This window comes from Hydractinia symbiolongicarpus, chromosome 9, assembly GCF_029227915.1.
Source record: "Hydractinia symbiolongicarpus strain clone_291-10 chromosome 9, HSymV2.1, whole genome shotgun sequence".
Classification (NCBI taxonomy): Eukaryota; Metazoa; Cnidaria; class Hydrozoa; order Anthoathecata; family Hydractiniidae; genus Hydractinia; species Hydractinia symbiolongicarpus.
This window is the reverse complement of record NC_079883.1, coordinates 9343603-9371500: the sequence shown is the minus strand read 5'-3', so window position 1 is coordinate 9371500 and position 27898 is coordinate 9343603. Positions and strand designations below refer to the sequence as shown.

Genomic DNA, 27898 nt, shown 5'->3' with positions numbered 1-27898 from the left:
ATTAGACCACAGTAAAAAAATTCACTCACAGAAGTCCCTTTCTTTCATGGCTACAAACACGAAGAATTCTGTCGTAAGTAAAACGAATGCGCAAGCCAAAATAACGATGGGGCGAAGTCATAAGCATGGCCCTGTGGCCCAATGGATAAGGCATCTGACTACGAATCAGGGGATTCCAGGTTCGACTCCTGGCAGGGTCGCACTGTCGCATTTCGGCTGCATGGTCTACTGTGTAACGCGCGCGCACGTTCTGGCGTAATGCGTTGATAAACGGAATGTACGCAGTCATATTGGAAAGTAATATCACGCACTTAGTATCGTCGCCTTTGTTAGCATTCATGTAAGTTACCATCCACTCGCTACAGTCGCTCTCCATCCTACGGCTAAATCAACAGCCGTGATTTTTACTATGTCGCCGTCCATCCGTACGCGGTGACAGTTGTAAGCTTTACAGTAACGTGACATGCTCCACAAGCAGTTACGGTGTGTGGACGATGCCTATCATGGCAACGCTTGTTCTTTATCGCTTCTCGGCCTAATGGCTAAGATCAAGTGTAGTATCTGTTCTTATCAGTTTAATATCTGGTAGGCCATTCTCTGAATGGTCAGTATATTAATCTGATTTTTGGCCTTGGGTCATGGAGGTGGATTCATTCACGCCGTGACCACGGGTTGCCTTGGTGTTGCACTATTACCGATGGCGGCCCACATAAGCAATAAAAGAATAATAGCAGTCCTCTTTCCGACGGCACTCTGCATAGTCTACGGCGGGAACAAAACGCGTACACTGGGGGAGAATACAGCCTATGCCCCGCGACACGGCAGTTTATAACACACTCAAGCCACAAGCATTAACAAACTTTGAAGGGTACCCTCATGCTACGGTGCAGTTCCAACTCATACTTACCTGACGGGGAAGTAAAGACTGATCAATGAGGGTTTTCTTCCAGAGTGAGGCTCTTGCATTGCACTACGCTTGGGCTGACCTCTGCGATTACTGCAAACGTCAGTAACTCGACCGTACAATTTCTGGTAGTGGGGGCCTGCGTCCGCGCTCGCCCCCTCCTTAAGTCAAAATGAATGAGCTTAGAAAAGTTGCGCGGCCAAATGTCGGTGGTGACTTAAACGCTAAGGTAAAACCTCGCTTGGCTGTTACGAAACGTGATTGCGATATAAGTCCTCGGAAGGCGGCGGAATTTTATTTTATTTGCCATTCCGTCAGGGTTATTGGATGATCGGCAATAGATCGAGTTTGTATGCATTTGAAAGCTCTTTTTTCTCGTACTATCACCTGAAAATGTCGTAGGAAAATGTCATAGGAAACACTTTCAACAACCGCCACGTTCCTTAATTGTTATAACAAGAAATATATCACAGCACCATTGAAATGAAAAGGCAACAAATGAAAATGAAAAGCCTACGACACCGGGAGTTCCCAGGCGGTCCCCCATCCAAGTACTATCCCGGCCCGACGATGCTTAACTTCCGTGATCAGACGAGAACGGGTGTGTTCATCGTGGTATGGCCGTAGACATTAGTAGGGGCAAATACGTGCAATTTATTTTGACGTTGTGATCAAATTTTTTTATTTAATTTCTTTGAGTTACTTAGGACAAGGCGTATGCATGGATTATCTATTAGACTTTAAGGTTATAGTTTTGTGAAAAAAACAATGTTTTTTTAAAGATGTGTGGCTATAAAAATAGCCGTTGTTTTCTGAGTGTAGCGGTTTACTTCTTCTGTCCTTTGTCGTTCTTCTTTGGGAGTAAGACAGCTTGAATGTTTGGCAAAACACCACCAGCTGCAATGGTTACACCGCTCAAAAGTTTGTTTAATTCTTCATCATTACGAACAGCCAATTGTAAATGTCTTGGAATAATCCTAGCTTTTTTGTTGTCTCTTGCTGCGTTACCAGCCAACTCCAATATCTCAGCAGATAAATATTCCAAGACGGCTGCTAAGTAAACTGGTGCTCCAGATCCAATTCGGTTAGCATAGTGCCCTCTACGAAGGAATCTATGCACTCTACCGACTGGAAATTGAAGTCCAGCTCTTGAGGATCTTGTCTTGGCTTTAGCCTTAGCTTTTCCACCTTTTCCACGTCCAGACATAACTGCGATTTGATTTGTAAGTTAATACAAAAACGTACGAATATTTAACGTAAGTGTTAACGAAATAAACTTTACTCGTTTTTTCATCATAAAAATAGGATCGAAATCATGTTTTTTTAACCAATCATAATTAAGTATTAAACAAAAGATTTTTTTTTTAACCAATTAAATTGCGTATCGGCGTTTTCGGATCGAATTCGATCCGATTTTTTTACTTATAAACAAAAAGTTTTGACTTGCAGTTTAATGCTTATTTACAAGTTAAGTAGCAAAAATTTTTAACCATGTCTGACGCAGCAGCTAAAGGAGGAAAACAGGCACCTAAAGTAGCCAAGAAAGGTGAAAAAAGAGCCGGCAAAAAAGGAGGAAAGATTGGTGGAACTAACTGGTGAAAAGAAACGCAAGAGAAAGAGAAAGGAAAGTTATGCTATTTACATCTACAATGTTTTGAAACAAGTTCACCCAGATGTCGGAGTTTCAAGCAAAGCTATGAGCATCATGAACTCATTTGTCAACGACATCTTTGAGCGCATTGCTTCCGAAGCTTCGCGTTTGGCTCTTCAAAACAAAAAGTCGACCATCTCTTCTCGTGAAATTCAAACCGCAGTACGTCTTCTCTTGCCTGGAGAACTTGCAAAACACGCAGTCAGTGAAGGAACAAAAGCCGTCACAAAATACACAAGCAGCAAGTAAACCAACGTCTACCAAACACAAACGGTCTTTTTTAAGACCACACATCTTTAAAAAAACATTTACTTGGCGTCACTACAAGTTAACCGAAGTTAATAAAACTTCTAAATAATGTGCTTAAGAACACTAGCCTACATTTAAAATACTTCCCCATGTGTGTGTGTGGATTAGCTTCACTTTTCATACGTATTATTAGCTGTACTTGCAGAAAAGACAAGTACATTGATCCATGTTATTGCTTACATTTAACTTAACCCAGCTTTTCACGGAAACACTCCCAGGCAAATTAACCCTACAAAGTATTTCTAAATTTTTTTTGTGTCATATATGACATAGTATCGTATAGCAATAAATGTAACTGTGACAAGACTTTACACATTGTGTAATTTGGAAGCGTGCACAAAGTAATGTTTTAAAAGATTTGTGGCTATAAAAATAGCCGTTTTTGTTGAGCAATGACAACGCTTAACCTCCGAATCCGTAAAGAGTTCTTCCTTGACGTTTTAAGGCATAAACAACATCCATAGCGGTAACGGTCTTGCGTTTAGCGTGCTCTGTGTAGGTTACAGCATCACGAATAACATTCTCTAAGAAAACCTTCAGTACACCTCTGGTTTCCTCATAGATAAGGCCAGAGATACGTTTGACACCACCTCGTCGAGCAAGACGTCGAATAGCAGGTTTTGTGATTCCCTGAATGTTATCACGAAGAATTTTTCGGTGACGTTTAGCACCTCCTTTTCCCAATCCTTTACCTCCTTTTCCGCGTCCAGACATATTGATATAGTTGCGTACAGAACGAGTACAAAAACAACGTTTGAGTTAACAGAATTCAGACAGCTTTAAAAAGAGGCCATAAAATTACCTACTGCTCGTGGAAACACCCTAATTAACCAATAGAGTTGCGTCATTACAAAATGTTCCGAACATTTTGTACATTTTTTTAAGTAAAACTGTAGTTTTTTTAAAAATTCGTGGTCTTAATGTTTCAGTAAGGCAATAAATTTGGCATCGTTGGAATTCGCCAAACCTTCTGCTACTTACTAAAAAAAAAAAAAGTCAAAAGCTTTTGTGTATCAGAAGATACAGCCGTTTTCCCGTAGCCAAAAAACACAGATTTTATAAAAATGTTAAAGTAATGAGCGTAATGTCATTATGCAGCCAATCAGAAATTACTTTCTTAGCACCAATCAAATGGTTTGTTTTGAACCTTAGCTGTCAATCAATATGAGAAATAAAACTTTGGCGCGATAGTGCATTTTAGACCGTCTTGTGTATCCGTACTACATCGACTTCTTAAAATATGGCTCGTACAAAGCAAACTGCACGTAAATCTACTGGAGGAAAGGCTCCACGAAAACAACTCGCCACTAAAGCTGCGAGGAAAAGCGCACCAGCTACTGGAGGAGTGAAAAAACCACATCGTTACAGACCTGGTACAGTTGCTCTCAGAGAAATCAGAAGATACCAGAAGTCAACCGAGCTCTTGATCCGCAAGTTGCCTTTCCAGCGTCTTGTGCGAGAAATTGCTCAGGACTTCAAAACAGATCTGCGATTCCAGAGCACAGCCGTTATGGCTCTGCAAGAGGCTTCTGAAGCGTACCTTGTTGGCTTGTTCGAGGATACTAACTTGTGTGCCATTCACGCAAAACGAGTTACAATCATGCCTAAAGACATCCAGTTGGCAAGAAGAATTCGTGGGGAACGTGCCTAAGCATCTTACCAAACAAAAAACGGCTATTTTTATAGCCACACATCCATAAAAAATATTACGGCTAGCTTTTTATATCAAACTTTGTTCTGCTTTCTGTTTAAATTTTATGCTACATAAAAATTTTATGCTACATAAAGTTTGACAATGTTAAAAATATGAAGGGCAAGAAAAGTAAAAGCAAGAAAATAAGAAATTTAAAAACGAAAATACTTAAACTTAGGGAATCTAATCTTAAAATTACTCTTTTTTAACTGTTTAAGTGACTTAAACAAGTTTAACTTTGTACCAAGATAATGTTTTTTTGTAAATGTGTGGCTATAAAAATAGCCGTTTGTTAATGTAATAGCCAGATACACACAAATTATTTTTTTGCGGTCTTCTTTGCTGCCTTTTTGGGAGTCTTTTTGACCTTCTTTGCTGCAGGTTTTTTAGCAACAGGCTTCTTTGTGGGTTTCTTAGCTGCTGGTTTCTTAGCCGAGGCTTTCTTTGTGGCAGGCTTCTTTGCTGCTTTCTTTGGCGTGCTCTTCTTTGCTGGCTTCTTTTTTGGTGTACTTTTCTTTGCAGTAGGCTTCTTTGCCGTTGGCTTTTTTGCTGCGGCCTTTTTCTTAGGTTTTTCTTTTTTTACCTGACCTAGCTTGAATGATCCAGAAGCACCAGTGCCTTTAGTTTGAATCAAATCGCCTGATGTTACTCCTCGTTTAAGAGCCATTTTCAGATGATGATCTGAGTTTTCAGCAACTTTGTAATTTGCATGAATATATTTTGTAATAGCTTGGCGAGATGAACCACCGCGTTCCTTTAGGGTAGCGATAGCAGCCTTGATCATGTCCACATATTTAGGGTGATCAGCTGTCTTCTTTGCAGCAGGTTTCTTCTTGGGTGCGATTTTCTTTGGAGAAGCTGCTTCACTCATTTTTAATGTTTTCTTACAACAATCCAACGATAAACGATGCTTGTTATCACAGTAGAAGTATACTAAACATTACCGTGTAAATGAGATATAATTTAAGACGGTGCGAAGTATGCGGACGTAAAAGTACCACTCCCGGGAATTGATTTGGCGCGAAAACAGAAATGTGTGTTTCTGTACATCGTATAATGTCCGTTTTGGGTGCCGCGACTATGCGAAAGCATGTTAATTTTTATTTGTAGCACGACGCAATAGTCTGAAAGAGAAGCTGCTGGAGTTTGAGGTCTTCAGCATTACATCTACTCTGTTAATTTGGGCTTCTTCCGCGCCCGTGTTAGGATTTTCATAAAGCGTTCTTTGGTTTGCGTTGCGTATGTCGGCCTACATCATCGACACGGCCTGTTTCCGGCTATTAGGAGCAATTCATATATTGGGCACTGCGTTTCGACTTTTTTATTAGACCACAGTAAAAAAATTCACTCACAGAAGTCCCTTTCTTTCATGGCTACAAACACGAAGAATTCTGTCGTAAGTAAAACGAATGCGCAAGCCAAAATAACGATGGGGCGAAGTCATAAGCATGGCCCTGTGGCCCAATGGATAAGGCATCTGACTACGAATCAGGGGATTCCAGGTTCGACTCCTGGCAGGGTCGCACTGTCGCATTTCGGCTGCATGGTCTACTGTGTAACGCGCGCGCACGTTCTGGCGTAATGCGTTGATAAACGGAATGTACGCAGTCATATTGGAAAGTAATATCACGCACTTAGTATCGTCGCCTTTGTTAGCATTCATGTAAGTTACCATCCACTCGCTACAGTCGCTCTCCATCCTACGGCTAAATCAACAGCCGTGATTTTTACTATGTCGCCGTCCATCCGTACGCGGTGACAGTTGTAAGCTTTACAGTAACGTGACATGCTCCACAAGCAGTTACGGTGTGTGGACGATGCCTATCATGGCAACGCTTGTTCTTTATCGCTTCTCGGCCTAATGGCTAAGATCAAGTGTAGTATCTGTTCTTATCAGTTTAATATCTGGTAGGCCATTCTCTGAATGGTCAGTATATTAATCTGATTTTTGGCCTTGGGTCATGGAGGTGGATTCATTCACGCCGTGACCACGGGTTGCCTTGGTGTTGCACTATTACCGATGGCGGCCCACATAAGCAATAAAAGAATAATAGCAGTCCTCTTTCCGACGGCACTCTGCATAGTCTACGGCGGGAACAAAACGCGTACACTGGGGGAGAATACAGCCTATGCCCCGCGACACGGCAGTTTATAACACACTCAAGCCACAAGCATTAACAAACTTTGAAGGGTACCCTCATGCTACGGTGCAGTTCCAACTCATACTTACCTGACGGGGAAGTAAAGACTGATCAATGAGGGTTTTCTTCCAGAGTGAGGCTCTTGCATTGCACTACGCTTGGGCTGACCTCTGCGATTACTGCAAACGTCAGTAACTCGACCGTACAATTTCTGGTAGTGGGGGCCTGCGTCCGCGCTCGCCCCCTCCTTAAGTCAAAATGAATGAGCTTAGAAAAGTTGCGCGGCCAAATGTCGGTGGTGACTTAAACGCTAAGGTAAAACCTCGCTTGGCTGTTACGAAACGTGATTGCGATATAAGTCCTCGGAAGGCGGCGGAATTTTATTTTATTTGCCATTCCGTCAGGGTTATTGGATGATCGGCAATAGATCGAGTTTGTATGCATTTGAAAGCTCTTTTTTCTCGTACTATCACCTGAAAATGTCGTAGGAAAATGTCATAGGAAACACTTTCAACAACCGCCACGTTCCTTAATTGTTATAACAAGAAATATATCACAGCACCATTGAAATGAAAAGGCAACAAATGAAAATGAAAAGCCTACGACACCGGGAGTTCCCAGGCGGTCCCCCATCCAAGTACTATCCCGGCCCGACGATGCTTAACTTCCGTGATCAGACGAGAACGGGTGTGTTCATCGTGGTATGGCCGTAGACATTAGTAGGGGCAAATACGTGCAATTTATTTTGACGTTGTGATCAAATTTTTTTATTTAATTTCTTTGAGTTACTTAGGACAAGGCGTATGCATGGATTATCTATTAGACTTTAAGGTTATAGTTTTGTGAAAAAAACAATGTTTTTTTAAAGATGTGTGGCTATAAAAATAGCCGTTGTTTTCTGAGTGTAGCGGTTTACTTCTTCTGTCCTTTGTCGTTCTTCTTTGGGAGTAAGACAGCTTGAATGTTTGGCAAAACACCACCAGCTGCAATGGTTACACCGCTCAAAAGTTTGTTTAATTCTTCATCATTACGAACAGCCAATTGTAAATGTCTTGGAATAATCCTAGCTTTTTTGTTGTCTCTTGCTGCGTTACCAGCCAACTCCAATATCTCAGCAGATAAATATTCCAAGACGGCTGCTAAGTAAACTGGTGCTCCAGATCCAATTCGGTTAGCATAGTGCCCTCTACGAAGGAATCTATGCACTCTACCGACTGGAAATTGAAGTCCAGCTCTTGAGGATCTTGTCTTGGCTTTAGCCTTAGCTTTTCCACCTTTTCCACGTCCAGACATAACTGCGATTTGATTTGTAAGTTAATACAAAAACGTACGAATATTTAACGTAAGTGTTAACGAAATAAACTTTACTCGTTTTTTCATCATAAAAATAGGATCGAAATCATGTTTTTTTAACCAATCATAATTAAGTATTAAACAAAAGATTTTTTTTTTAACCAATTAAATTGCGTATCGGCGTTTTCGGATCGAATTCGATCCGATTTTTTTACTTATAAACAAAAAGTTTTGACTTGCAGTTTAATGCTTATTTACAAGTTAAGTAGCAAAAATTTTTAACCATGTCTGACGCAGCAGCTAAAGGAGGAAAACAGGCACCTAAAGTAGCCAAGAAAGGTGAAAAAAGAGCCGGCAAAAAAGGAGGAAAGATTGGTGGAACTGGTGAAAAGAAACGCAAGAGAAAGAGAAAGGAAAGTTATGCTATTTACATCTACAATGTTTTGAAACAAGTTCACCCAGATGTCGGAGTTTCAAGCAAAGCTATGAGCATCATGAACTCATTTGTCAACGACATCTTTGAGCGCATTGCTTCCGAAGCTTCGCGTTTGGCTCTTCAAAACAAAAAGTCGACCATCTCTTCTCGTGAAATTCAAACCGCAGTACGTCTTCTCTTGCCTGGAGAACTTGCAAAACACGCAGTCAGTGAAGGAACAAAAGCCGTCACAAAATACACAAGCAGCAAGTAAACCAACGTCTACCAAACACAAACGGTCTTTTTTAAGACCACACATCTTTAAAAAAACATTTACTTGGCGTCACTACAAGTTAACCGAAGTTAATAAAACTTCTAAATAATGTGCTTAAGAACACTAGCCTACATTTAAAATACTTCCCCATGTGTGTGTGTGGATTAGCTTCACTTTTCATACGTATTATTAGCTGTACTTGCAGAAAAGACAAGTACATTGATCCATGTTATTGCTTACATTTAACTTAACCCAGCTTTTCACGGAAACACTCCCAGGCAAATTAACCCTACAAAGTATTTCTAAATTTTTTTTGTGTCATATATGACATAGTATCGTATAGCAATAAATGTAACTGTGACAAGACTTTACACATTGTGTAATTTGGAAGCGTGCACAAAGTAATGTTTTAAAAGATTTGTGGCTATAAAAATAGCCGTTTTTGTTGAGCAATGACAACGCTTAACCTCCGAATCCGTAAAGAGTTCTTCCTTGACGTTTTAAGGCATAAACAACATCCATAGCGGTAACGGTCTTGCGTTTAGCGTGCTCTGTGTAGGTTACAGCATCACGAATAACATTCTCTAAGAAAACCTTCAGTACACCTCTGGTTTCCTCATAGATAAGGCCAGAGATACGTTTGACACCACCTCGTCGAGCAAGACGTCGAATAGCAGGTTTTGTGATTCCCTGAATGTTATCACGAAGAATTTTTCGGTGACGTTTAGCACCTCCTTTTCCCAATCCTTTACCTCCTTTTCCGCGTCCAGACATATTGATATAGTTGCGTACAGAACGAGTACAAAAACAACGTTTGAGTTAACAGAATTCAGACAGCTTTAAAAAGAGGCCATAAAATTACCTACTGCTCGTGGAAACACCCTAATTAACCAATAGAGTTGCGTCATTACAAAATGTTCCGAACATTTTGTACATTTTTTTAAGTAAAACTGTAGTTTTTTTAAAAATTCGTGGTCTTAATGTTTCAGTAAGGCAATAAATTTGGCATCGTTGGAATTCGCCAAACCTTCTGCTACTTACTAAAAAAAAAAAAAGTCAAAAGCTTTTGTGTATCAGAAGATACAGCCGTTTTCCCGTAGCCAAAAAACACAGATTTTATAAAAATGTTAAAGTAATGAGCGTAATGTCATTATGCAGCCAATCAGAAATTACTTTGTTAGCACCAATCAAATGGTTTGTTTTGAACCTTAGCTGTCAATCAATATGAGAAATAAAACTTTGGCGCGATAGTGCATTTTAGACCGTCTTGTGTATCCGTACTACATCGACTTCTTAAAATATGGCTCGTACAAAGCAAACTGCACGTAAATCTACTGGAGGAAAGGCTCCACGAAAACAACTCGCCACTAAAGCTGCGAGGAAAAGCGCACCAGCTACTGGAGGAGTGAAAAAACCACATCGTTACAGACCTGGTACAGTTGCTCTCAGAGAAATCAGAAGATACCAGAAGTCAACCGAGCTCTTGATCCGCAAGTTGCCTTTCCAGCGTCTTGTGCGAGAAATTGCTCAGGACTTCAAAACAGATCTGCGATTCCAGAGCACAGCCGTTATGGCTCTGCAAGAGGCTTCTGAAGCGTACCTTGTTGGCTTGTTCGAGGATACTAACTTGTGTGCCATTCACGCAAAACGAGTTACAATCATGCCTAAAGACATCCAGTTGGCAAGAAGAATTCGTGGGGAACGTGCCTAAGCATCTTACCAAACAAAAAACGGCTATTTTTATAGCCACACATCCATAAAAAATATTACGGCTAGCTTTTTATATCAAACTTTGTTCTGCTTTCTGTTTAAATTTTATGCTACATAAAAATTTTATGCTACATAAAGTTTGACAATGTTAAAAATATGAAGGGCAAGAAAAGTAAAAGCAAGAAAATAAGAAATTTAAAAACGAAAATACTTAAACTTAGGGAATCTAATCTTAAAATTACTCTTTTTTAACTGTTTAAGTGACTTAAACAAGTTTAACTTTGTACCAAGATAATGTTTTTTTGTAAATGTGTGGCTATAAAAATAGCCGTTTGTTAATGTAATAGCCAGATACACACAAATTATTTTTTTGCGGTCTTCTTTGCTGCCTTTTTGGGAGTCTTTTTGACCTTCTTTGCTGCAGGTTTTTTAGCAACAGGCTTCTTTGTGGGTTTCTTAGCTGCTGGTTTCTTAGCCGAGGCTTTCTTTGTGGCAGGCTTCTTTGCTGCTTTCTTTGGCGTGCTCTTCTTTGCTGGCTTCTTTTTTGGTGTACTTTTCTTTGCAGTAGGCTTCTTTGCCGTTGGCTTTTTTGCTGCGGCCTTTTTCTTAGGTTTTTCTTTTTTTACCTGACCTAGCTTGAATGATCCAGAAGCACCAGTGCCTTTAGTTTGAATCAAATCGCCTGATGTTACTCCTCGTTTAAGAGCCATTTTCAGATGATGATCTGAGTTTTCAGCAACTTTGTAATTTGCATGAATATATTTTGTAATAGCTTGGCGAGATGAACCACCGCGTTCCTTTAGGGTAGCGATAGCAGCCTTGATCATGTCCACATATTTAGGGTGATCAGCTGTCTTCTTTGCAGCAGGTTTCTTCTTGGGTGCGATTTTCTTTGGAGAAGCTGCTTCACTCATTTTTAATGTTTTCTTACAACAATCCAACGATAAACGATGCTTGTTATCACAGTAGAAGTATACTAAACATTACCGTGTAAATGAGATATAATTTAAGACGGTGCGAAGTATGCGGACGTAAAAGTACCACTCCCGGGAATTGATTTGGCGCGAAAACAGAAATGTGTGTTTCTGTACATCGTATAATGTCCGTTTTGGGTGCCGCGACTATGCGAAAGCATGTTAATTTTTATTTGTAGCACGACGCAATAGTCTGAAAGAGAAGCTGCTGGAGTTTGAGGTCTTCAGCATTACATCTACTCTGTTAATTTGGGCTTCTTCCGCGCCCGTGTTAGGATTTTCATAAAGCGTTCTTTGGTTTGCGTTGCGTATGTCGGCCTACATCATCGACACGGCCTGTTTCCGGCTATTAGGAGCAATTCATATATTGGGCACTGCGTTTCGACTTTTTTATTAGACCACAGTAAAAAAATTCACTCACAGAAGTCCCTTTCTTTCATGGCTACAACAACGAAGAATTCTGTCGTAAGTAAAACGAATGCGCAAGCCAAAATAACGATGGGGCGAAGTCATAAGCATGGCCCTGTGGCCCAATGGATAAGGCATCTGACTACGAATCAGGGGATTCCAGGTTCGACTCCTGGCAGGGTCGCACTGTCGCATTTCGGCTGCATGGTCTACTGTGTAACGCGCGCGCACGTTCTGGCGTAATGCGTTGATAAACGGAATGTACGCAGTCATATTGGAAAGTAATATCACGCACTTAGTATCGTCGCCTTTGTTAGCATTCATGTAAGTTACCATCCACTCGCTACAGTCGCTCTCCATCCTACGGCTAAATCAACAGCCGTGATTTTTACTATGTCGCCGTCCATCCGTACGCGGTGACAGTTGTAAGCTTTACAGTAACGTGACATGCTCCACAAGCAGTTACGGTGTGTGGACGATGCCTATCATGGCAACGCTTGTTCTTTATCGCTTCTCGGCCTAATGGCTAAGATCAAGTGTAGTATCTGTTCTTATCAGTTTAATATCTGGTAGGCCATTCTCTGAATGGTCAGTATATTAATCTGATTTTTGGCCTTGGGTCATGGAGGTGGATTCATTCACGCCGTGACCACGGGTTGCCTTGGTGTTGCACTATTACCGATGGCGGCCCACATAAGCAATAAAAGAATAATAGCAGTCCTCTTTCCGACGGCACTCTGCATAGTCTACGGCGGGAACAAAACGCGTACACTGGGGGAGAATACAGCCTATGCCCCGCGACACGGCAGTTTATAACACACTCAAGCCACAAGCATTAACAAACTTTGAAGGGTACCCTCATGCTACGGTGCAGTTCCAACTCATACTTACCTGACGGGGAAGTAAAGACTGATCAATGAGGGTTTTCTTCCAGAGTGAGGCTCTTGCATTGCACTACGCTTGGGCTGACCTCTGCGATTACTGCAAACGTCAGTAACTCGACCGTACAATTTCTGGTAGTGGGGGCCTGCGTCCGCGCTCGCCCCCTCCTTAAGTCAAAATGAATGAGCTTAGAAAAGTTGCGCGGCCAAATGTCGGTGGTGACTTAAACGCTAAGGTAAAACCTCGCTTGGCTGTTACGAAACGTGATTGCGATATAAGTCCTCGGAAGGCGGCGGAATTTTATTTTATTTGCCATTCCGTCAGGGTTATTGGATGATCGGCAATAGATCGAGTTTGTATGCATTTGAAAGCTCTTTTTTCTCGTACTATCACCTGAAAATGTCGTAGGAAAATGTCATAGGAAACACTTTCAACAACCGCCACGTTCCTTAATTGTTATAACAAGAAATATATCACAGCACCATTGAAATGAAAAGGCAACAAATGAAAATGAAAAGCCTACGACACCGGGAGTTCCCAGGCGGTCCCCCATCCAAGTACTATCCCGGCCCGACGATGCTTAACTTCCGTGATCAGACGAGAACGGGTGTGTTCATCGTGGTATGGCCGTAGACATTAGTAGGGGCAAATACGTGCAATTTATTTTGACGTTGTGATCAAATTTTTTTATTTAATTTCTTTGAGTTACTTAGGACAAGGCGTATGCATGGATTATCTATTAGACTTTAAGGTTATAGTTTTGTGAAAAAAACAATGTTTTTTTAAAGATGTGTGGCTATAAAAATAGCCGTTGTTTTCTGAGTGTAGCGGTTTACTTCTTCTGTCCTTTGTCGTTCTTCTTTGGGAGTAAGACAGCTTGAATGTTTGGCAAAACACCACCAGCTGCAATGGTTACACCGCTCAAAAGTTTGTTTAATTCTTCATCATTACGAACAGCCAATTGTAAATGTCTTGGAATAATCCTAGCTTTTTTGTTGTCTCTTGCTGCGTTACCAGCCAACTCCAATATCTCAGCAGATAAATATTCCAAGACGGCTGCTAAGTAAACTGGTGCTCCAGATCCAATTCGGTTAGCATAGTGCCCTCTACGAAGGAATCTATGCACTCTACCGACTGGAAATTGAAGTCCAGCTCTTGAGGATCTTGTCTTGGCTTTAGCCTTAGCTTTTCCACCTTTTCCACGTCCAGACATAACTGCGATTTGATTTGTAAGTTAATACAAAAACGTACGAATATTTAACGTAAGTGTTAACGAAATAAACTTTACTCGTTTTTTCATCATAAAAATAGGATCGAAATCATGTTTTTTTAACCAATCATAATTAAGTATTAAACAAAAGATTTTTTTTTTAACCAATTAAATTGCGTATCGGCGTTTTCGGATCGAATTCGATCCGATTTTTTTACTTATAAACAAAAAGTTTTGACTTGCAGTTTAATGCTTATTTACAAGTTAAGTAGCAAAAATTTTTAACCATGTCTGACGCAGCAGCTAAAGGAGGAAAACAGGCACCTAAAGTAGCCAAGAAAGGTGAAAAAAGAGCCGGCAAAAAAGGAGGAAAGATTGGTGGAACTGGTGAAAAGAAACGCAAGAGAAAGAGAAAGGAAAGTTATGCTATTTACATCTACAATGTTTTGAAACAAGTTCACCCAGATGTCGGAGTTTCAAGCAAAGCTATGAGCATCATGAACTCATTTGTCAACGACATCTTTGAGCGCATTGCTTCCGAAGCTTCGCGTTTGGCTCTTCAAAACAAAAAGTCGACCATCTCTTCTCGTGAAATTCAAACCGCAGTACGTCTTCTCTTGCCTGGAGAACTTGCAAAACACGCAGTCAGTGAAGGAACAAAAGCCGTCACAAAATACACAAGCAGCAAGTAAACCAACGTCTACCAAACACAAACGGTCTTTTTTAAGACCACACATCTTTAAAAAAACATTTACTTGGCGTCACTACAAGTTAACCGAAGTTAATAAAACTTCTAAATAATGTGCTTAAGAACACTAGCCTACATTTAAAATACTTCCCCATGTGTGTGTGTGGATTAGCTTCACTTTTCATACGTATTATTAGCTGTACTTGCAGAAAAGACAAGTACATTGATCCATGTTATTGCTTACATTTAACTTAACCCAGCTTTTCACGGAAACACTCCCAGGCAAATTAACCCTACAAAGTATTTCTAAATTTTTTTTGTGTCATATATGACATAGTATCGTATAGCAATAAATGTAACTGTGACAAGACTTTACACATTGTGTAATTTGGAAGCGTGCACAAAGTAATGTTTTAAAAGATTTGTGGCTATAAAAATAGCCGTTTTTGTTGAGCAATGACAACGCTTAACCTCCGAATCCGTAAAGAGTTCTTCCTTGACGTTTTAAGGCATAAACAACATCCATAGCGGTAACGGTCTTGCGTTTAGCGTGCTCTGTGTAGGTTACAGCATCACGAATAACATTCTCTAAGAAAACCTTCAGTACACCTCTGGTTTCCTCATAGATAAGGCCAGAGATACGTTTGACACCACCTCGTCGAGCAAGACGTCGAATAGCAGGTTTTGTGATTCCCTGAATGTTATCACGAAGAATTTTTCGGTGACGTTTAGCACCTCCTTTTCCCAATCCTTTACCTCCTTTTCCGCGTCCAGACATATTGATATAGTTGCGTACAGAACGAGTACAAAAACAACGTTTGAGTTAACAGAATTCAGACAGCTTTAAAAAGAGGCCATAAAATTACCTACTGCTCGTGGAAACACCCTAATTAACCAATAGAGTTGCGTCATTACAAAATGTTCCGAACATTTTGTACATTTTTTTAAGTAAAACTGTAGTTTTTTTAAAAATTCGTGGTCTTAATGTTTCAGTAAGGCAATAAATTTGGCATCGTTGGAATTCGCCAAACCTTCTGCTACTTACTAAAAAAAAAAAAAGTCAAAAGCTTTTGTGTATCAGAAGATACAGCCGTTTTCCCGTAGCCAAAAAACACAGATTTTATAAAAATGTTAAAGTAATGAGCGTAATGTCATTATGCAGCCAATCAGAAATTACTTTGTTAGCACCAATCAAATGGTTTGTTTTGAACCTTAGCTGTCAATCAATATGAGAAATAAAACTTTGGCGCGATAGTGCATTTTAGACCGTCTTGTGTATCCGTACTACATCGACTTCTTAAAATATGGCTCGTACAAAGCAAACTGCACGTAAATCTACTGGAGGAAAGGCTCCACGAAAACAACTCGCCACTAAAGCTGCGAGGAAAAGCGCACCAGCTACTGGAGGAGTGAAAAAACCACATCGTTACAGACCTGGTACAGTTGCTCTCAGAGAAATCAGAAGATACCAGAAGTCAACCGAGCTCTTGATCCGCAAGTTGCCTTTCCAGCGTCTTGTGCGAGAAATTGCTCAGGACTTCAAAACAGATCTGCGATTCCAGAGCACAGCCGTTATGGCTCTGCAAGAGGCTTCTGAAGCGTACCTTGTTGGCTTGTTCGAGGATACTAACTTGTGTGCCATTCACGCAAAACGAGTTACAATCATGCCTAAAGACATCCAGTTGGCAAGAAGAATTCGTGGGGAACGTGCCTAAGCATCTTACCAAACAAAAAACGGCTATTTTTATAGCCACACATCCATAAAAAATATTACGGCTAGCTTTTTATATCAAACTTTGTTCTGCTTTCTGTTTAAATTTTATGCTACATAAAAATTTTATGCTACATAAAGTTTGACAATGTTAAAAATATGAAGGGCAAGAAAAGTAAAAGCAAGAAAATAAGAAATTTAAAAACGAAAATACTTAAACTTAGGGAATCTAATCTTAAAATTACTCTTTTTTAACTGTTTAAGTGACTTAAACAAGTTTAACTTTGTACCAAGATAATGTTTTTTTGTAAATGTGTGGCTATAAAAATAGCCGTTTGTTAATGTAATAGCCAGATACACACAAATTATTTTTTTGCGGTCTTCTTTGCTGCCTTTTTGGGAGTCTTTTTGACCTTCTTTGCTGCAGGTTTTTTAGCAACAGGCTTCTTTGTGGGTTTCTTAGCTGCTGGTTTCTTAGCCGAGGCTTTCTTTGTGGCAGGCTTCTTTGCTGCTTTCTTTGGCGTGCTCTTCTTTGCTGGCTTCTTTTTTGGTGTACTTTTCTTTGCAGTAGGCTTCTTTGCCGTTGGCTTTTTTGCTGCGGCCTTTTTCTTAGGTTTTTCTTTTTTTACCTGACCTAGCTTGAATGATCCAGAAGCACCAGTGCCTTTAGTTTGAATCAAATCGCCTGATGTTGCTCCTCGTTTAAGAGCCATTTTCAGATGATGATCTGAGTTTTCAGCAACTTTGTAATTTGCATGAATATATTTTGTAATAGCTTGGCGAGATGAACCACCGCGTTCCTTTAGGGTAGCGATAGCAGCCTTGATCATGTCCACATATTTAGGGTGATCAGCTGTCTTCTTTGCAGCAGGTTTCTTCTTGGGTGCGATTTTCTTTGGAGAAGCTGCTTCACTCATTTTTAATGTTTTCTTACAACAATCCAACGATAAACGATGCTTGTTATCACAGTAGAAGTATACTAAACATTACCGTGTAAATGAGATATAATTTAAGACGGTGCGAAGTATGCGGACGTAAAAGTACCACTCCCGGGAATTGATTTGGCGCGAAAACAGAAATGTGTGTTTCTGTACATCGTATAATGTCCGTTTTGGGTGCCGCGACTATGCGAAAGCATGTTAATTTTTATTTGTAGCACGACGCAATAGTCTGAAAGAGAAGCTGCTGGAGTTTGAGGTCTTCAGCATTACATCTACTCTGTTAATTTGGGCTTCTTCCGCGCCCGTGTTAGGATTTTCATAAAGCGTTCTTTGGTTTGCGTTGCGTATGTCGGCCTACATCATCGACACGGCCTGTTTCCGGCTATTAGGAGCAATTCATATATTGGGCACTGCGTTTCGACTTTTTTATTAGACCACAGTAAAAAAATTCACTCACAGAAGTCCCTTTCTTTCATGGCTACAAACACGAAGAATTCTGTCGTAAGTAAAACGAATGCGCAAGCCAAAATAACGATGGGGCGAAGTCATAAGCATGGCCCTGTGGCCCAATGGATAAGGCATCTGACTACGAATCAGGGGATTCCAGGTTCGACTCCTGGCAGGGTCGCACTGTCGCATTTCGGCTGCATGGTCTACTGTGTAACGCGCGCGCACGTTCTGGCGTAATGCGTTGATAAACGGAATGTACGCAGTCATATTGGAAAGTAATATCACGCACTTAGTATCGTCGCCTTTGTTAGCATTCATGTAAGTTACCATCCACTCGCTACAGTCGCTCTCCATCCTACGGCTAAATCGCCTTTGTTAGCATTCATGTAAGTTACCATCCACTCGCTACAGTCGCTCTCCATCCTACGGCTAAATCAACAGCCGTGATTTTTACTATGTCGCCGTCCATCCGTACGCGGTGACAGTTGTAAGCTTTACAGTAACGTGACATGCTCCACAAGCAGTTACGGTGTGTGGACGATGCCTATCATGGCAACGCTTGTTCTTTATCGCTTCTCGGCCTAATGGCTAAGATCAAGTGTAGTATCTGTTCTTATCAGTTTAATATCTGGTAGGCCATTCTCTGAATGGTCAGTATATTAATCTGATTTTTGGCCTTGGGTCATGGAGGTGGATTCATTCACGCCGTGACCACGGGTTGCCTTGGTGTTGCACTATTACCGATGGCGGCCCACATAAGCAATAAAAGAATAATAGCAGTCCTCTTTCCGACGGCACTCTGCATAGTCTACGGCGGGAACAAAACGCGTACACTGGGGGAGAATACAGCCTATGCCCCGCGACACGGCAGTTTATAACACACTCAAGCCACAAGCATTAACAAACTTTGAAGGGTACCCTCATGCTACGGTGCAGTTCCAACTCATACTTACCTGACGGGGAAGTAAAGACTGATCAATGAGGGTTTTCTTCCAGAGTGAGGCTCTTGCATTGCACTACGCTTGGGCTGACCTCTGCGATTACTGCAAACGTCAGTAACTCGACCGTACAATTTCTGGTAGTGGGGGCCTGCGTCCGCGCTCGCCCCCTCCTTAAGTCAAAATGAATGAGCTTAGAAAAGTTGCGCGGCCAAATGTCGGTGGTGACTTAAACGCTAAGGTAAAACCTCGCTTGGCTGTTACGAAACGTGATTGCGATATAAGTCCTCGGAAGGCGGCGGAATTTTATTTTATTTGCCATTCCGTCAGGGTTATTGGATGATCGGCAATAGATCGAGTTTGTATGCATTTGAAAGCTCTTTTTTCTCGTACTATCACCTGAAAATGTCGTAGGAAAATGTCATAGGAAACACTTTCAACAACCGCCACGTTCCTTAATTGTTATAACAAGAAATATATCACAGCAAATGAAAATGAAAAGCCTACGACACCGGGAGTTCCCAGGCGGTCCCCCATCCAAGTACTATCCCGGCCCGACGATGCTTAACTTCCGTGATCAGACGAGAACGGGTGTGTTCATCGTGGTATGGCCGTAGACATTAGTAGGTGCAAATACGTGCAATTTATTTTGACGTTGTGATCAAATTTTTTTATTTAATTTCTTTGAGTTACTTAGGACAAGGCGTATGCATGGATTATCTATTAGACTTTAAGGTTATAGTTTTGTGAAAAAAACAATGTTTTTTTAAAGATGTGTGGCTATAAAAATAGCCGTTGTTTTCTGAGTGTAGCGGTTTACTTCTTCTGTCCTTTGTCGTTCTTCTTTGGGAGTAAGACAGCTTGAATGTTTGGCAAAACACCACCAGCTGCAATGGTTACACCGCTCAAAAGTTTGTTTAATTCTTCATCATTACGAACAGCCAATTGTAAATGTCTTGGAATAATCCTAGCTTTTTTGTTGTCTCTTGCTGCGTTACCAGCCAACTCCAATATCTCAGCAGATAAATATTCCAAGACGGCTGCTAAGTAAACTGGTGCTCCAGATCCAATTCGGTTAGCATAGTGCCCTCTACGAAGGAATCTATGCACTCTACCGACTGGAAATTGAAGTCCAGCTCTTGAGGATCTTGTCTTGGCTTTAGCCTTAGCTTTTCCACCTTTTCCACGTCCAGACATAACTGCGATTTGATTTGTAAGTTAATACAAAAACGTACGAATATTTAACGTAAGTGTTAACGAAATAAACTTTACTCGTTTTTTCATCATAAAAATAGGATCGAAATCATGTTTTTTTAACCAATCATAATTAAGTATTAAACAAAAGATTTTTTTTTTAACCAATTAAATTGCGTATCGGCGTTTTCGGATCGAATTCGATCCGATTTTTTTACTTATAAACAAAAAGTTTTGACTTGCAGTTTAATGCTTATTTACAAGTTAAGTAGCAAAAATTTTTAACCATGTCTGACGCAGCAGCTAAAGGAGGAAAACAGGCACCTAAAGTAGCCAAGAAAGGTGAAAAAAGAGCCGGCAAAAAAGGAGGAAAGATTGGTGGAACTGGTGAAAAGAAACGCAAGAGAAAGAGAAAGGAAAGTTATGCTATTTACATCTACAATGTTTTGAAACAAGTTCACCCAGATGTCGGAGTTTCAAGCAAAGCTATGAGCATCATGAACTCATTTGTCAACGACATCTTTGAGCGCATTGCTTCCGAAGCTTCGCGTTTGGCTCTTCAAAACAAAAAGTCGACCATCTCTTCTCGTGAAATTCAAACCGCAGTACGTCTTCTCTTGCCTGGAGAACTTGCAAAACACGCAGTCAGTGAAGGAACAAAAGCCGTCACAAAATACACAAGCAGCAAGTAAACCAACGTCTACCAAACACAAACGGTCTTTTTTAAGACCACACATCTTTAAAAAAACATTTACTTGGCGTCACTACAAGTTAACCGAAGTTAATAAAACTTCTAAATAATGTGCTTAAGAACACTAGCCTACATTTAAAATACTTCCCCATGTGTGTGTGGATTAGCTTCACTTTTCATACGTATTATTAGCTGTACTTGCAGAAAAGACAAGTACATTGATCCATGTTATTGCTTACATTTAACTTAACCCAGCTTTTCACGGAAACACTCCCAGGCAAATTAACCCTACAAAGTATTTCTAAATTTTTTTTGTGTCATATATGACATAGTATCGTATAGCAATAAATGTAACTGTGACAAGACTTTACACATTGTGTAATTTGGAAGCGTGCACAAAGTAATGTTTTAAAAGATTTGTGGCTATAAAAATAGCCGTTTTTGTTGAGCAATGACAACGCTTAACCTCCGAATCCGTAAAGAGTTCTTCCTTGACGTTTTAAGGCATAAACAACATCCATAGCGGTAACGGTCTTGCGTTTAGCGTGCTCTGTGTAGGTTACAGCATCACGAATAACATTCTCTAAGAAAACCTTCAGTACACCTCTGGTTTCCTCATAGATAAGGCCAGAGATACGTTTGACACCACCTCGTCGAGCAAGACGCCGAATAGCAGGTTTTGTGATTCCCTGAATGTTATCACGAAGAATTTTTCGGTGACGTTTAGCACCTCCTTTTCCCAATCCTTTACCTCCTTTTCCGCGTCCAGACATATTGATATAGTTGCGTACAGAACGAGTACAAAAACAACGTTTGAGTTAACAGAATTCAGACAGCTTTAAAAAGAGGCCATAAAATTACCTACTGCTCGTGGAAACACCCTAATTAACCAATAGAGTTGCGTCATTACAAAATGTTCCGAACATTTTGTACATTTTTTTAAGTAAAACTGTAGTTTTTTTAAAAATTCGTGGTCTTAATGTTTCAGTAAGGCAATAAATTTGGCATCGTTGGAATTCGCCAAACCTTCTGCTACTTACTAAAAAAAAAAAAAGTCAAAAGCTTTTGTGTATCAGAAGATACAGCCGTTTTCCCGTAGCCAAAAAACACAGATTTTATAAAAATGTTAAAGTAATGAGCGTAATGTCATTATGCAGCCAATCAGAAATTACTTTCTTAGCACCAATCAAATGGTTTGTTTTGAACCTTAGCTGTCAATCAATATGAGAAATAAAACTTTGGCGCGATAGTGCATTTTAGACCGTCTTGTGTATCCGTACTACATCGACTTCTTAAAATATGGCTCGTACAAAGCAAACTGCACGTAAATCTACTGGAGGAAAGGCTCCACGAAAACAACTCGCCACTAAAGCTGCGAGGAAAAGCGCACCAGCTACTGGAGGAGTGAAAAAACCACATCGTTACAGACCTGGTACAGTTGCTCTCAGAGAAATCAGAAGATACCAGAAGTCAACCGAGCTCTTGATCCGCAAGTTGCCTTTCCAGCGTCTTGTGCGAGAAATTGCTCAGGACTTCAAAACAGATCTGCGATTCCAGAGCACAGCCGTTATGGCTCTGCAAGAGGCTTCTGAAGCGTACCTTGTTGGCTTGTTCGAGGATACTAACTTGTGTGCCATTCACGCAAAACGAGTTACAATCATGCCTAAAGACATCCAGTTGGCAAGAAGAATTCGTGGGGAACGTGCCTAAGCATCTTACCAAACAAAAAACGGCTATTTTTATAGCCACACATCCATAAAAAATATTACGGCTAGCTTTTTATATCAAACTTTGTCCTGCTTTCTGTTTAAATTTTATGCTACATAAAAATTTTATGCTACATAAAGTTTGACAATGTTAAAAATATGAAGGGCAAGAAAAGTAAAAGCAAGAAAATAAGAAATTTAAAAACGAAAATACTTAAACTTAGGGAATCTAATCTTAAATTTACTCTTTTTTAACTGTTTAAGTGACTTAAACAAGTTTAACTTTGTACCAAGATAATGTTTTTTTGTAAATGTGTGGCTATAAAAATAGCCGTTTGTTAATGTAATAGCCAGATACACACAAATTATTTTTTTGCGGTCTTCTTTGCTGCCTTTTTGGGAGTCTTTTTGACCTTCTTTGCTGCAGGTTTTTTAGCAACAGGCTTCTTTGTGGGTTTCTTAGCTGCTGGTTTCTTAGCCGAGGCTTTCTTTGTGGCAGGCTTCTTTGCTGCTTTCTTTGGCGTGCTCTTCTTTGCTGGCTTCTTTTTTGGTGTACTTTTCTTTGCAGTAGGCTTCTTTGCCGTTGGCTTTTTTGCTGCGGCCTTTTTCTTAGGTTTTTCTTTTTTTACCTGACCTAGCTTGAATGATCCAGAAGCACCAGTGCCTTTAGTTTGAATCAAATCGCCTGATGTTACTCCTCGTTTAAGAGCCATTTTCAGATGATGATCTGAGTTTTCAGCAACTTTGTAATTTGCATGAATATATTTTGTAATAGCTTGGCGAGATGAACCACCGCGTTCCTTTAGGGTAGCGATAGCAGCCTTGATCATGTCCACATATTTAGGGTGATCAGCTGTCTTCTTTGCAGCAGGTTTCTTCTTGGGTGCGATTTTCTTTGGAGAAGCTGCTTCACTCATTTTTAATGTTTTCTTACAACAATCCAACGATAAACGATGCTTGTTATCACAGTAGAAGTATACTAAACATTACCGTGTAAATGAGATATAATTTAAGACGGTGCGAAGTATGCGGACGTAAAAGTACCACTCCCGGGAATTGATTTGGCGCGAAAACAGAAATGTGTGTTTCTGTACATCGTATAATGTCCGTTTTGGGTGCCGCGACTATGCGAAAGCATGTTAATTTTTATTTGTAGTACGACGCAATAGTCTGCAAGAGAAGCTGCTGGAGTTTGAGGTCTTCAGCATTACATCTAGTCTGTTAATTTGGGCTTCTTCCGCGCTCGTGTTAGGATTTTCATAAAGCGTTCTTTGGTTTGCGTTGCGTATGTCGGCCTACATCATCGACACGGCCTGTTTCCGGCTATTAGGAGCAATTCATATATTGGGCACTGCGTTTCGACTTTTTTATTAGACCACAGTAAAAAAATTCACTCACAGAAGTCCCTTTCTTTCATGGCTACAAACACGAAGAATTCTGTCGTAAGTAAAACGAATGCGCAAGCCAAAATGACGATGGGGCGAAGTCATAAGCATGGCCCTGTGGCCCAATGGATAAGGCATCTGACTACGAATCAGGGGATTCCAGGTTCGACTCCTGGCAGGGTCGCACTGTCGCATTTCGGCTGCATGGTCTACTGTGTAACGCGCGCGCACGTTCTGGCGTAATGCGTTGATAAACGGAATGTACGCAGACATATTGGAAAGTAATATCACGCACTTAGTATCGTCGCCTTTGTTAGCATTCATGTAAGTTACCATCCACTCGCTACAGTCGCTCTCCATCCTACGGCTAAATCAACAGCCGTGATTTTTACTATGTCGCCGTCCATCCGTACGCGGTGACAGTTGTAAGCTTTACAGTAACGTGACATGCTCCACAAGCAGTTACGGTGTGTGGACGATGCCTATCATGGCAACGCTTGTTCTTTATCGCTTCTCGGCCTAATGGCTAAGATCAAGTGTAGTATCTGTTCTTATCAGTTTAATATCTGGTAGGCCATTCTCTGAATGGTCAGTATATTAATCTGATTTTTGGCCTTGGGTCATGGAGGTGGATTCATTCACGCCGTGACCACGGGTTGCCTTGGTGTTGCACTATTACCGATGGCGGCCCACATAAGCAATAAAAGAATAATAGCAGTCCTCTTTCCGACGGCACTCTGCATAGTCTACGGCGGGAACAAAACGCGTACACTGGGGGAGAATACAGCCTATGCCCCGCGACACGGCAGTTTATAACACACTCAAGCCACAAGCATTAACAAACTTTGAAGGGTACCCTCATGCTACGGTGCAGTTCCAACTCATACTTACCTGACGGGGAAGTAAAGACTGATCAATGAGGGTTTTCTTCCAGAGTGAGGCTCTTGCATTGCACTACGCTTGGGCTGACCTCTGCGATTACTGCAAACGTCAGTAACTCGACCGTACAATTTCTGGTAGTGGGGGCCTGCGTCCGCGCTCGCCCCCTCCTTAAGTCAAAATGAATGAGCTTAGAAAAGTTGCGCGGCCAAATGTCGGTGGTGACTTAAACGCTAAGGTAAAACCTCGCTTGGCTGTTACGAAACGTGATTGCGATATAAGTCCTCGGAAGGCGGCGGAATTTTATTTTATTTGCCATTCCGTCAGGGTTATTGGATGATCGGCAATAGATCGAGTTTGTATGCATTTGAAAGCTCTTTTTTCTCGTACTATCACCTGAAAATGTCGTAGGAAAATGTCATAGGAAACACTTTCAACAACCGCCACGTTCCTTAATTGTTATAACAAGAAATATATCACAGCAAATGAAAATGAAAAGCCTACGACACCGGGAGTTCCCAGGCGGTCCCCCATCCAAGTACTATCCCGGCCCGACGATGCTTAACTTCCGTGATCAGACGAGAACGGGTGTGTTCATCGTGGTATGGCCGTAGACATTAGTAGGTGCAAATACGTGCAATTTATTTTGACGTTGTGATCAAATTTTTTTATTTAATTTCTTTGAGTTACTTAGGACAAGGCGTATGCATGGATTATCTATTAGACTTTAAGGTTATAGTTTTGTGAAAAAAACAATGTTTTTTTAAAGATGTGTGGCTATAAAAATAGCCGTTGTTTTCTGAGTGTAGCGGTTTACTTCTTCTGTCCTTTGTCGTTCTTCTTTGGGAGTAAGACAGCTTGAATGTTTGGCAAAACACCACCAGCTGCAATGGTTACACCGCTCAAAAGTTTGTTTAATTCTTCATCATTACGAACAGCCAATTGTAAATGTCTTGGAATAATCCTAGCTTTTTTGTTGTCTCTTGCTGCGTTACCAGCCAACTCCAATATCTCAGCAGATAAATATTCCAAGACGGCTGCTAAGTAAACTGGTGCTCCAGATCCAATTCGGTTAGCATAGTGCCCTCTACGAAGGAATCTATGCACTCTACCGACTGGAAATTGAAGTCCAGCTCTTGAGGATCTTGTCTTGGCTTTAGCCTTAGCTTTTCCACCTTTTCCACGTCCAGACATAACTGCGATTTGATTTGTAAGTTAATACAAAAACGTACGAATATTTAACGTAAGTGTTAACGAAATAAACTTTACTCGTTTTTTCATCATAAAAATAGGATCGAAATCATGTTTTTTTAACCAATCATAATTAAGTATTAAACAAAAGATTTTTTTTTTAACCAATTAAATTGCGTATCGGCGTTTTCGGATCGAATTCGATCCGATTTTTTTACTTATAAACAAAAAGTTTTGACTTGCAGTTTAATGCTTATTTACAAGTTAAGTAGCAAAAATTTTTAACCATGTCTGACGCAGCAGCTAAAGGAGGAAAACAGGCACCTAAAGTAGCCAAGAAAGGTGAAAAAAGAGCCGGCAAAAAAGGAGGAAAGATTGGTGGAACTGGTGAAAAGAAACGCAAGAGAAAGAGAAAGGAAAGTTATGCTATTTACATCTACAATGTTTTGAAACAAGTTCACCCAGATGTCGGAGTTTCAAGCAAAGCTATGAGCATCATGAACTCATTTGTCAACGACATCTTTGAGCGCATTGCTTCCGAAGCTTCGCGTTTGGCTCTTCAAAACAAAAAGTCGACCATCTCTTCTCGTGAAATTCAAACCGCAGTACGTCTTCTCTTGCCTGGAGAACTTGCAAAACACGCAGTCAGTGAAGGAACAAAAGCCGTCACAAAATACACAAGCAGCAAGTAAACCAACGTCTACCAAACACAAACGGTCTTTTTTAAGACCACACATCTTTAAAAAAACATTTACTTGGCGTCACTACAAGTTAACCGAAGTTAATAAAACTTCTAAATAATGTGCTTAAGAACACTAGCCTACATTTAAAATACTTCCCCATGTGTGTGTGGATTAGCTTCACTTTTCATACGTATTATTAGCTGTACTTGCAGAAAAGACAAGTACATTGATCCATGTTATTGCTTACATTTAACTTAACCCAGCTTTTCACGGAAACACTCCCAGGCAAATTAACCCTACAAAGTATTTCTAAATTTTTTTTGTGTCATATATGACATAGTATCGTATAGCAATAAATGTAACTGTGACAAGACTTTACACATTGTGTAATTTGGAAGCGTGCACAAAGTAATGTTTTAAAAGATTTGTGGCTATAAAAATAGCCGTTTTTGTTGAGCAATGACAACGCTTAACCTCCGAATCCGTAAAGAGTTCTTCCTTGACGTTTTAAGGCATAAACAACATCCATAGCGGTAACGGTCTTGCGTTTAGCGTGCTCTGTGTAGGTTACAGCATCACGAATAACATTCTCTAAGAAAACCTTCAGTACACCTCTGGTTTCCTCATAGATAAGGCCAGAGATACGTTTGACACCACCTCGTCGAGCAAGACGCCGAATAGCAGGTTTTGTGATTCCCTGAATGTTATCACGAAGAATTTTTCGGTGACGTTTAGCACCTCCTTTTCCCAATCCTTTACCTCCTTTTCCGCGTCCAGACATATTGATATAGTTGCGTACAGAACGAGTACAAAAACAACGTTTGAGTTAACAGAATTCAGACAGCTTTAAAAAGAGGCCATAAAATTACCTACTGCTCGTGGAAACACCCTAATTAACCAATAGAGTTGCGTCATTACAAAATGTTCCGAACATTTTGTACATTTTTTTAAGTAAAACTGTAGTTTTTTTAAAAATTCGTGGTCTTAATGTTTCAGTAAGGCAATAAATTTGGCATCGTTGGAATTCGCCAAACCTTCTGCTACTTACTAAAAAAAAAAAAAGTCAAAAGCTTTTGTGTATCAGAAGATACAGCCGTTTTCCCGTAGCCAAAAAACACAGATTTTATAAAAATGTTAAAGTAATGAGCGTAATGTCATTATGCAGCCAATCAGAAATTACTTTCTTAGCACCAATCAAATGGTTTGTTTTGAACCTTAGCTGTCAATCAATATGAGAAATAAAACTTTGGCGCGATAGTGCATTTTAGACCGTCTTGTGTATCCGTACTACATCGACTTCTTAAAATATGGCTCGTACAAAGCAAACTGCACGTAAATCTACTGGAGGAAAGGCTCCACGAAAACAACTCGCCACTAAAGCTGCGAGGAAAAGCGCACCAGCTACTGGAGGAGTGAAAAAACCACATCGTTACAGACCTGGTACAGTTGCTCTCAGAGAAATCAGAAGATACCAGAAGTCAACCGAGCTCTTGATCCGCAAGTTGCCTTTCCAGCGTCTTGTGCGAGAAATTGCTCAGGACTTCAAAACAGATCTGCGATTCCAGAGCACAGCCGTT

At 40.5% G+C, this 27898-nt stretch overlaps 1 protein-coding gene and 20 non-coding genes across 21 annotated transcripts; 15 read left to right on the top strand and 6 right to left on the bottom strand.

The window, feature by feature from the left end:
* Positions 1-127: 127 nt before the first annotated feature.
* Positions 128-200, top strand: Trnar-acg (transfer RNA arginine (anticodon ACG)). The gene has a single exon. It is a non-coding gene; the product is annotated as a tRNA-Arg (tRNA).
* Positions 201-522: 322 nt separating this feature from the next.
* Positions 523-714, top strand: LOC130660931 (U2 spliceosomal RNA). Its single transcript, XR_008988127.1, has one exon. It is a non-coding gene; the product is annotated as a U2 spliceosomal RNA (small nuclear RNA).
* Positions 715-899: 185 nt separating this feature from the next.
* On the top strand, positions 900-1064 carry LOC130659885 (U1 spliceosomal RNA). Its single transcript, XR_008987089.1, has one exon. It is a non-coding gene; the product is annotated as a U1 spliceosomal RNA (small nuclear RNA).
* Positions 1065-1414: 350 nt separating this feature from the next.
* On the bottom strand, positions 1415-1533 carry LOC130661619 (5S ribosomal RNA). Its single transcript, XR_008988796.1, has one exon. It is a non-coding gene; the product is annotated as a 5S ribosomal RNA (ribosomal RNA).
* A 4474-nt stretch (positions 1534-6007) lies between these two features.
* Trnar-acg (transfer RNA arginine (anticodon ACG)) lies at positions 6008-6080 on the top strand. Its single transcript has one exon. It is a non-coding gene; the product is annotated as a tRNA-Arg (tRNA).
* A 322-nt stretch (positions 6081-6402) lies between these two features.
* Positions 6403-6594, top strand: LOC130660930 (U2 spliceosomal RNA). The gene has a single exon (XR_008988126.1). It is a non-coding gene; the product is annotated as a U2 spliceosomal RNA (small nuclear RNA).
* A 185-nt stretch (positions 6595-6779) lies between these two features.
* Positions 6780-6944, top strand: LOC130659884 (U1 spliceosomal RNA). Its single transcript, XR_008987088.1, has one exon. It is a non-coding gene; the product is annotated as a U1 spliceosomal RNA (small nuclear RNA).
* A 350-nt stretch (positions 6945-7294) lies between these two features.
* Positions 7295-7413, bottom strand: LOC130661618 (5S ribosomal RNA). Its single transcript, XR_008988795.1, has one exon. It is a non-coding gene; the product is annotated as a 5S ribosomal RNA (ribosomal RNA).
* A 4470-nt stretch (positions 7414-11883) lies between these two features.
* On the top strand, positions 11884-11956 carry Trnar-acg (transfer RNA arginine (anticodon ACG)). The gene has a single exon. It is a non-coding gene; the product is annotated as a tRNA-Arg (tRNA).
* A 322-nt stretch (positions 11957-12278) lies between these two features.
* LOC130660928 (U2 spliceosomal RNA) lies at positions 12279-12470 on the top strand. The gene has a single exon (XR_008988125.1). It is a non-coding gene; the product is annotated as a U2 spliceosomal RNA (small nuclear RNA).
* Positions 12471-12655: 185 nt separating this feature from the next.
* On the top strand, positions 12656-12820 carry LOC130659883 (U1 spliceosomal RNA). Its single transcript, XR_008987087.1, has one exon. It is a non-coding gene; the product is annotated as a U1 spliceosomal RNA (small nuclear RNA).
* A 350-nt stretch (positions 12821-13170) lies between these two features.
* LOC130661617 (5S ribosomal RNA) lies at positions 13171-13289 on the bottom strand. Its single transcript, XR_008988794.1, has one exon. It is a non-coding gene; the product is annotated as a 5S ribosomal RNA (ribosomal RNA).
* A 3255-nt stretch (positions 13290-16544) lies between these two features.
* On the bottom strand, positions 16545-17187 carry LOC130656427 (histone H1-delta-like). The gene has a single exon (XM_057459274.1). It carries the CDS (start codon positions 17178-17180, stop codon positions 16629-16631), a length of 552 nt encoding a protein of 183 aa, XP_057315257.1. The 5' UTR covers positions 17181-17187; the 3' UTR covers positions 16545-16628.
* A 572-nt stretch (positions 17188-17759) lies between these two features.
* On the top strand, positions 17760-17832 carry Trnar-acg (transfer RNA arginine (anticodon ACG)). The gene has a single exon. It is a non-coding gene; the product is annotated as a tRNA-Arg (tRNA).
* Positions 17833-18222: 390 nt separating this feature from the next.
* LOC130660927 (U2 spliceosomal RNA) lies at positions 18223-18414 on the top strand. The gene has a single exon (XR_008988124.1). It is a non-coding gene; the product is annotated as a U2 spliceosomal RNA (small nuclear RNA).
* Positions 18415-18599: 185 nt separating this feature from the next.
* On the top strand, positions 18600-18764 carry LOC130659882 (U1 spliceosomal RNA). The gene has a single exon (XR_008987086.1). It is a non-coding gene; the product is annotated as a U1 spliceosomal RNA (small nuclear RNA).
* A 328-nt stretch (positions 18765-19092) lies between these two features.
* On the bottom strand, positions 19093-19211 carry LOC130661615 (5S ribosomal RNA). The gene has a single exon (XR_008988793.1). It is a non-coding gene; the product is annotated as a 5S ribosomal RNA (ribosomal RNA).
* Positions 19212-23679: 4468 nt separating this feature from the next.
* Positions 23680-23752, top strand: Trnar-acg (transfer RNA arginine (anticodon ACG)). Its single transcript has one exon. It is a non-coding gene; the product is annotated as a tRNA-Arg (tRNA).
* A 322-nt stretch (positions 23753-24074) lies between these two features.
* On the top strand, positions 24075-24266 carry LOC130660926 (U2 spliceosomal RNA). Its single transcript, XR_008988123.1, has one exon. It is a non-coding gene; the product is annotated as a U2 spliceosomal RNA (small nuclear RNA).
* Positions 24267-24451: 185 nt separating this feature from the next.
* LOC130659881 (U1 spliceosomal RNA) lies at positions 24452-24616 on the top strand. The gene has a single exon (XR_008987084.1). It is a non-coding gene; the product is annotated as a U1 spliceosomal RNA (small nuclear RNA).
* A 328-nt stretch (positions 24617-24944) lies between these two features.
* LOC130661614 (5S ribosomal RNA) lies at positions 24945-25063 on the bottom strand. The gene has a single exon (XR_008988792.1). It is a non-coding gene; the product is annotated as a 5S ribosomal RNA (ribosomal RNA).
* Positions 25064-27898: the final 2835 nt, after the last annotated feature.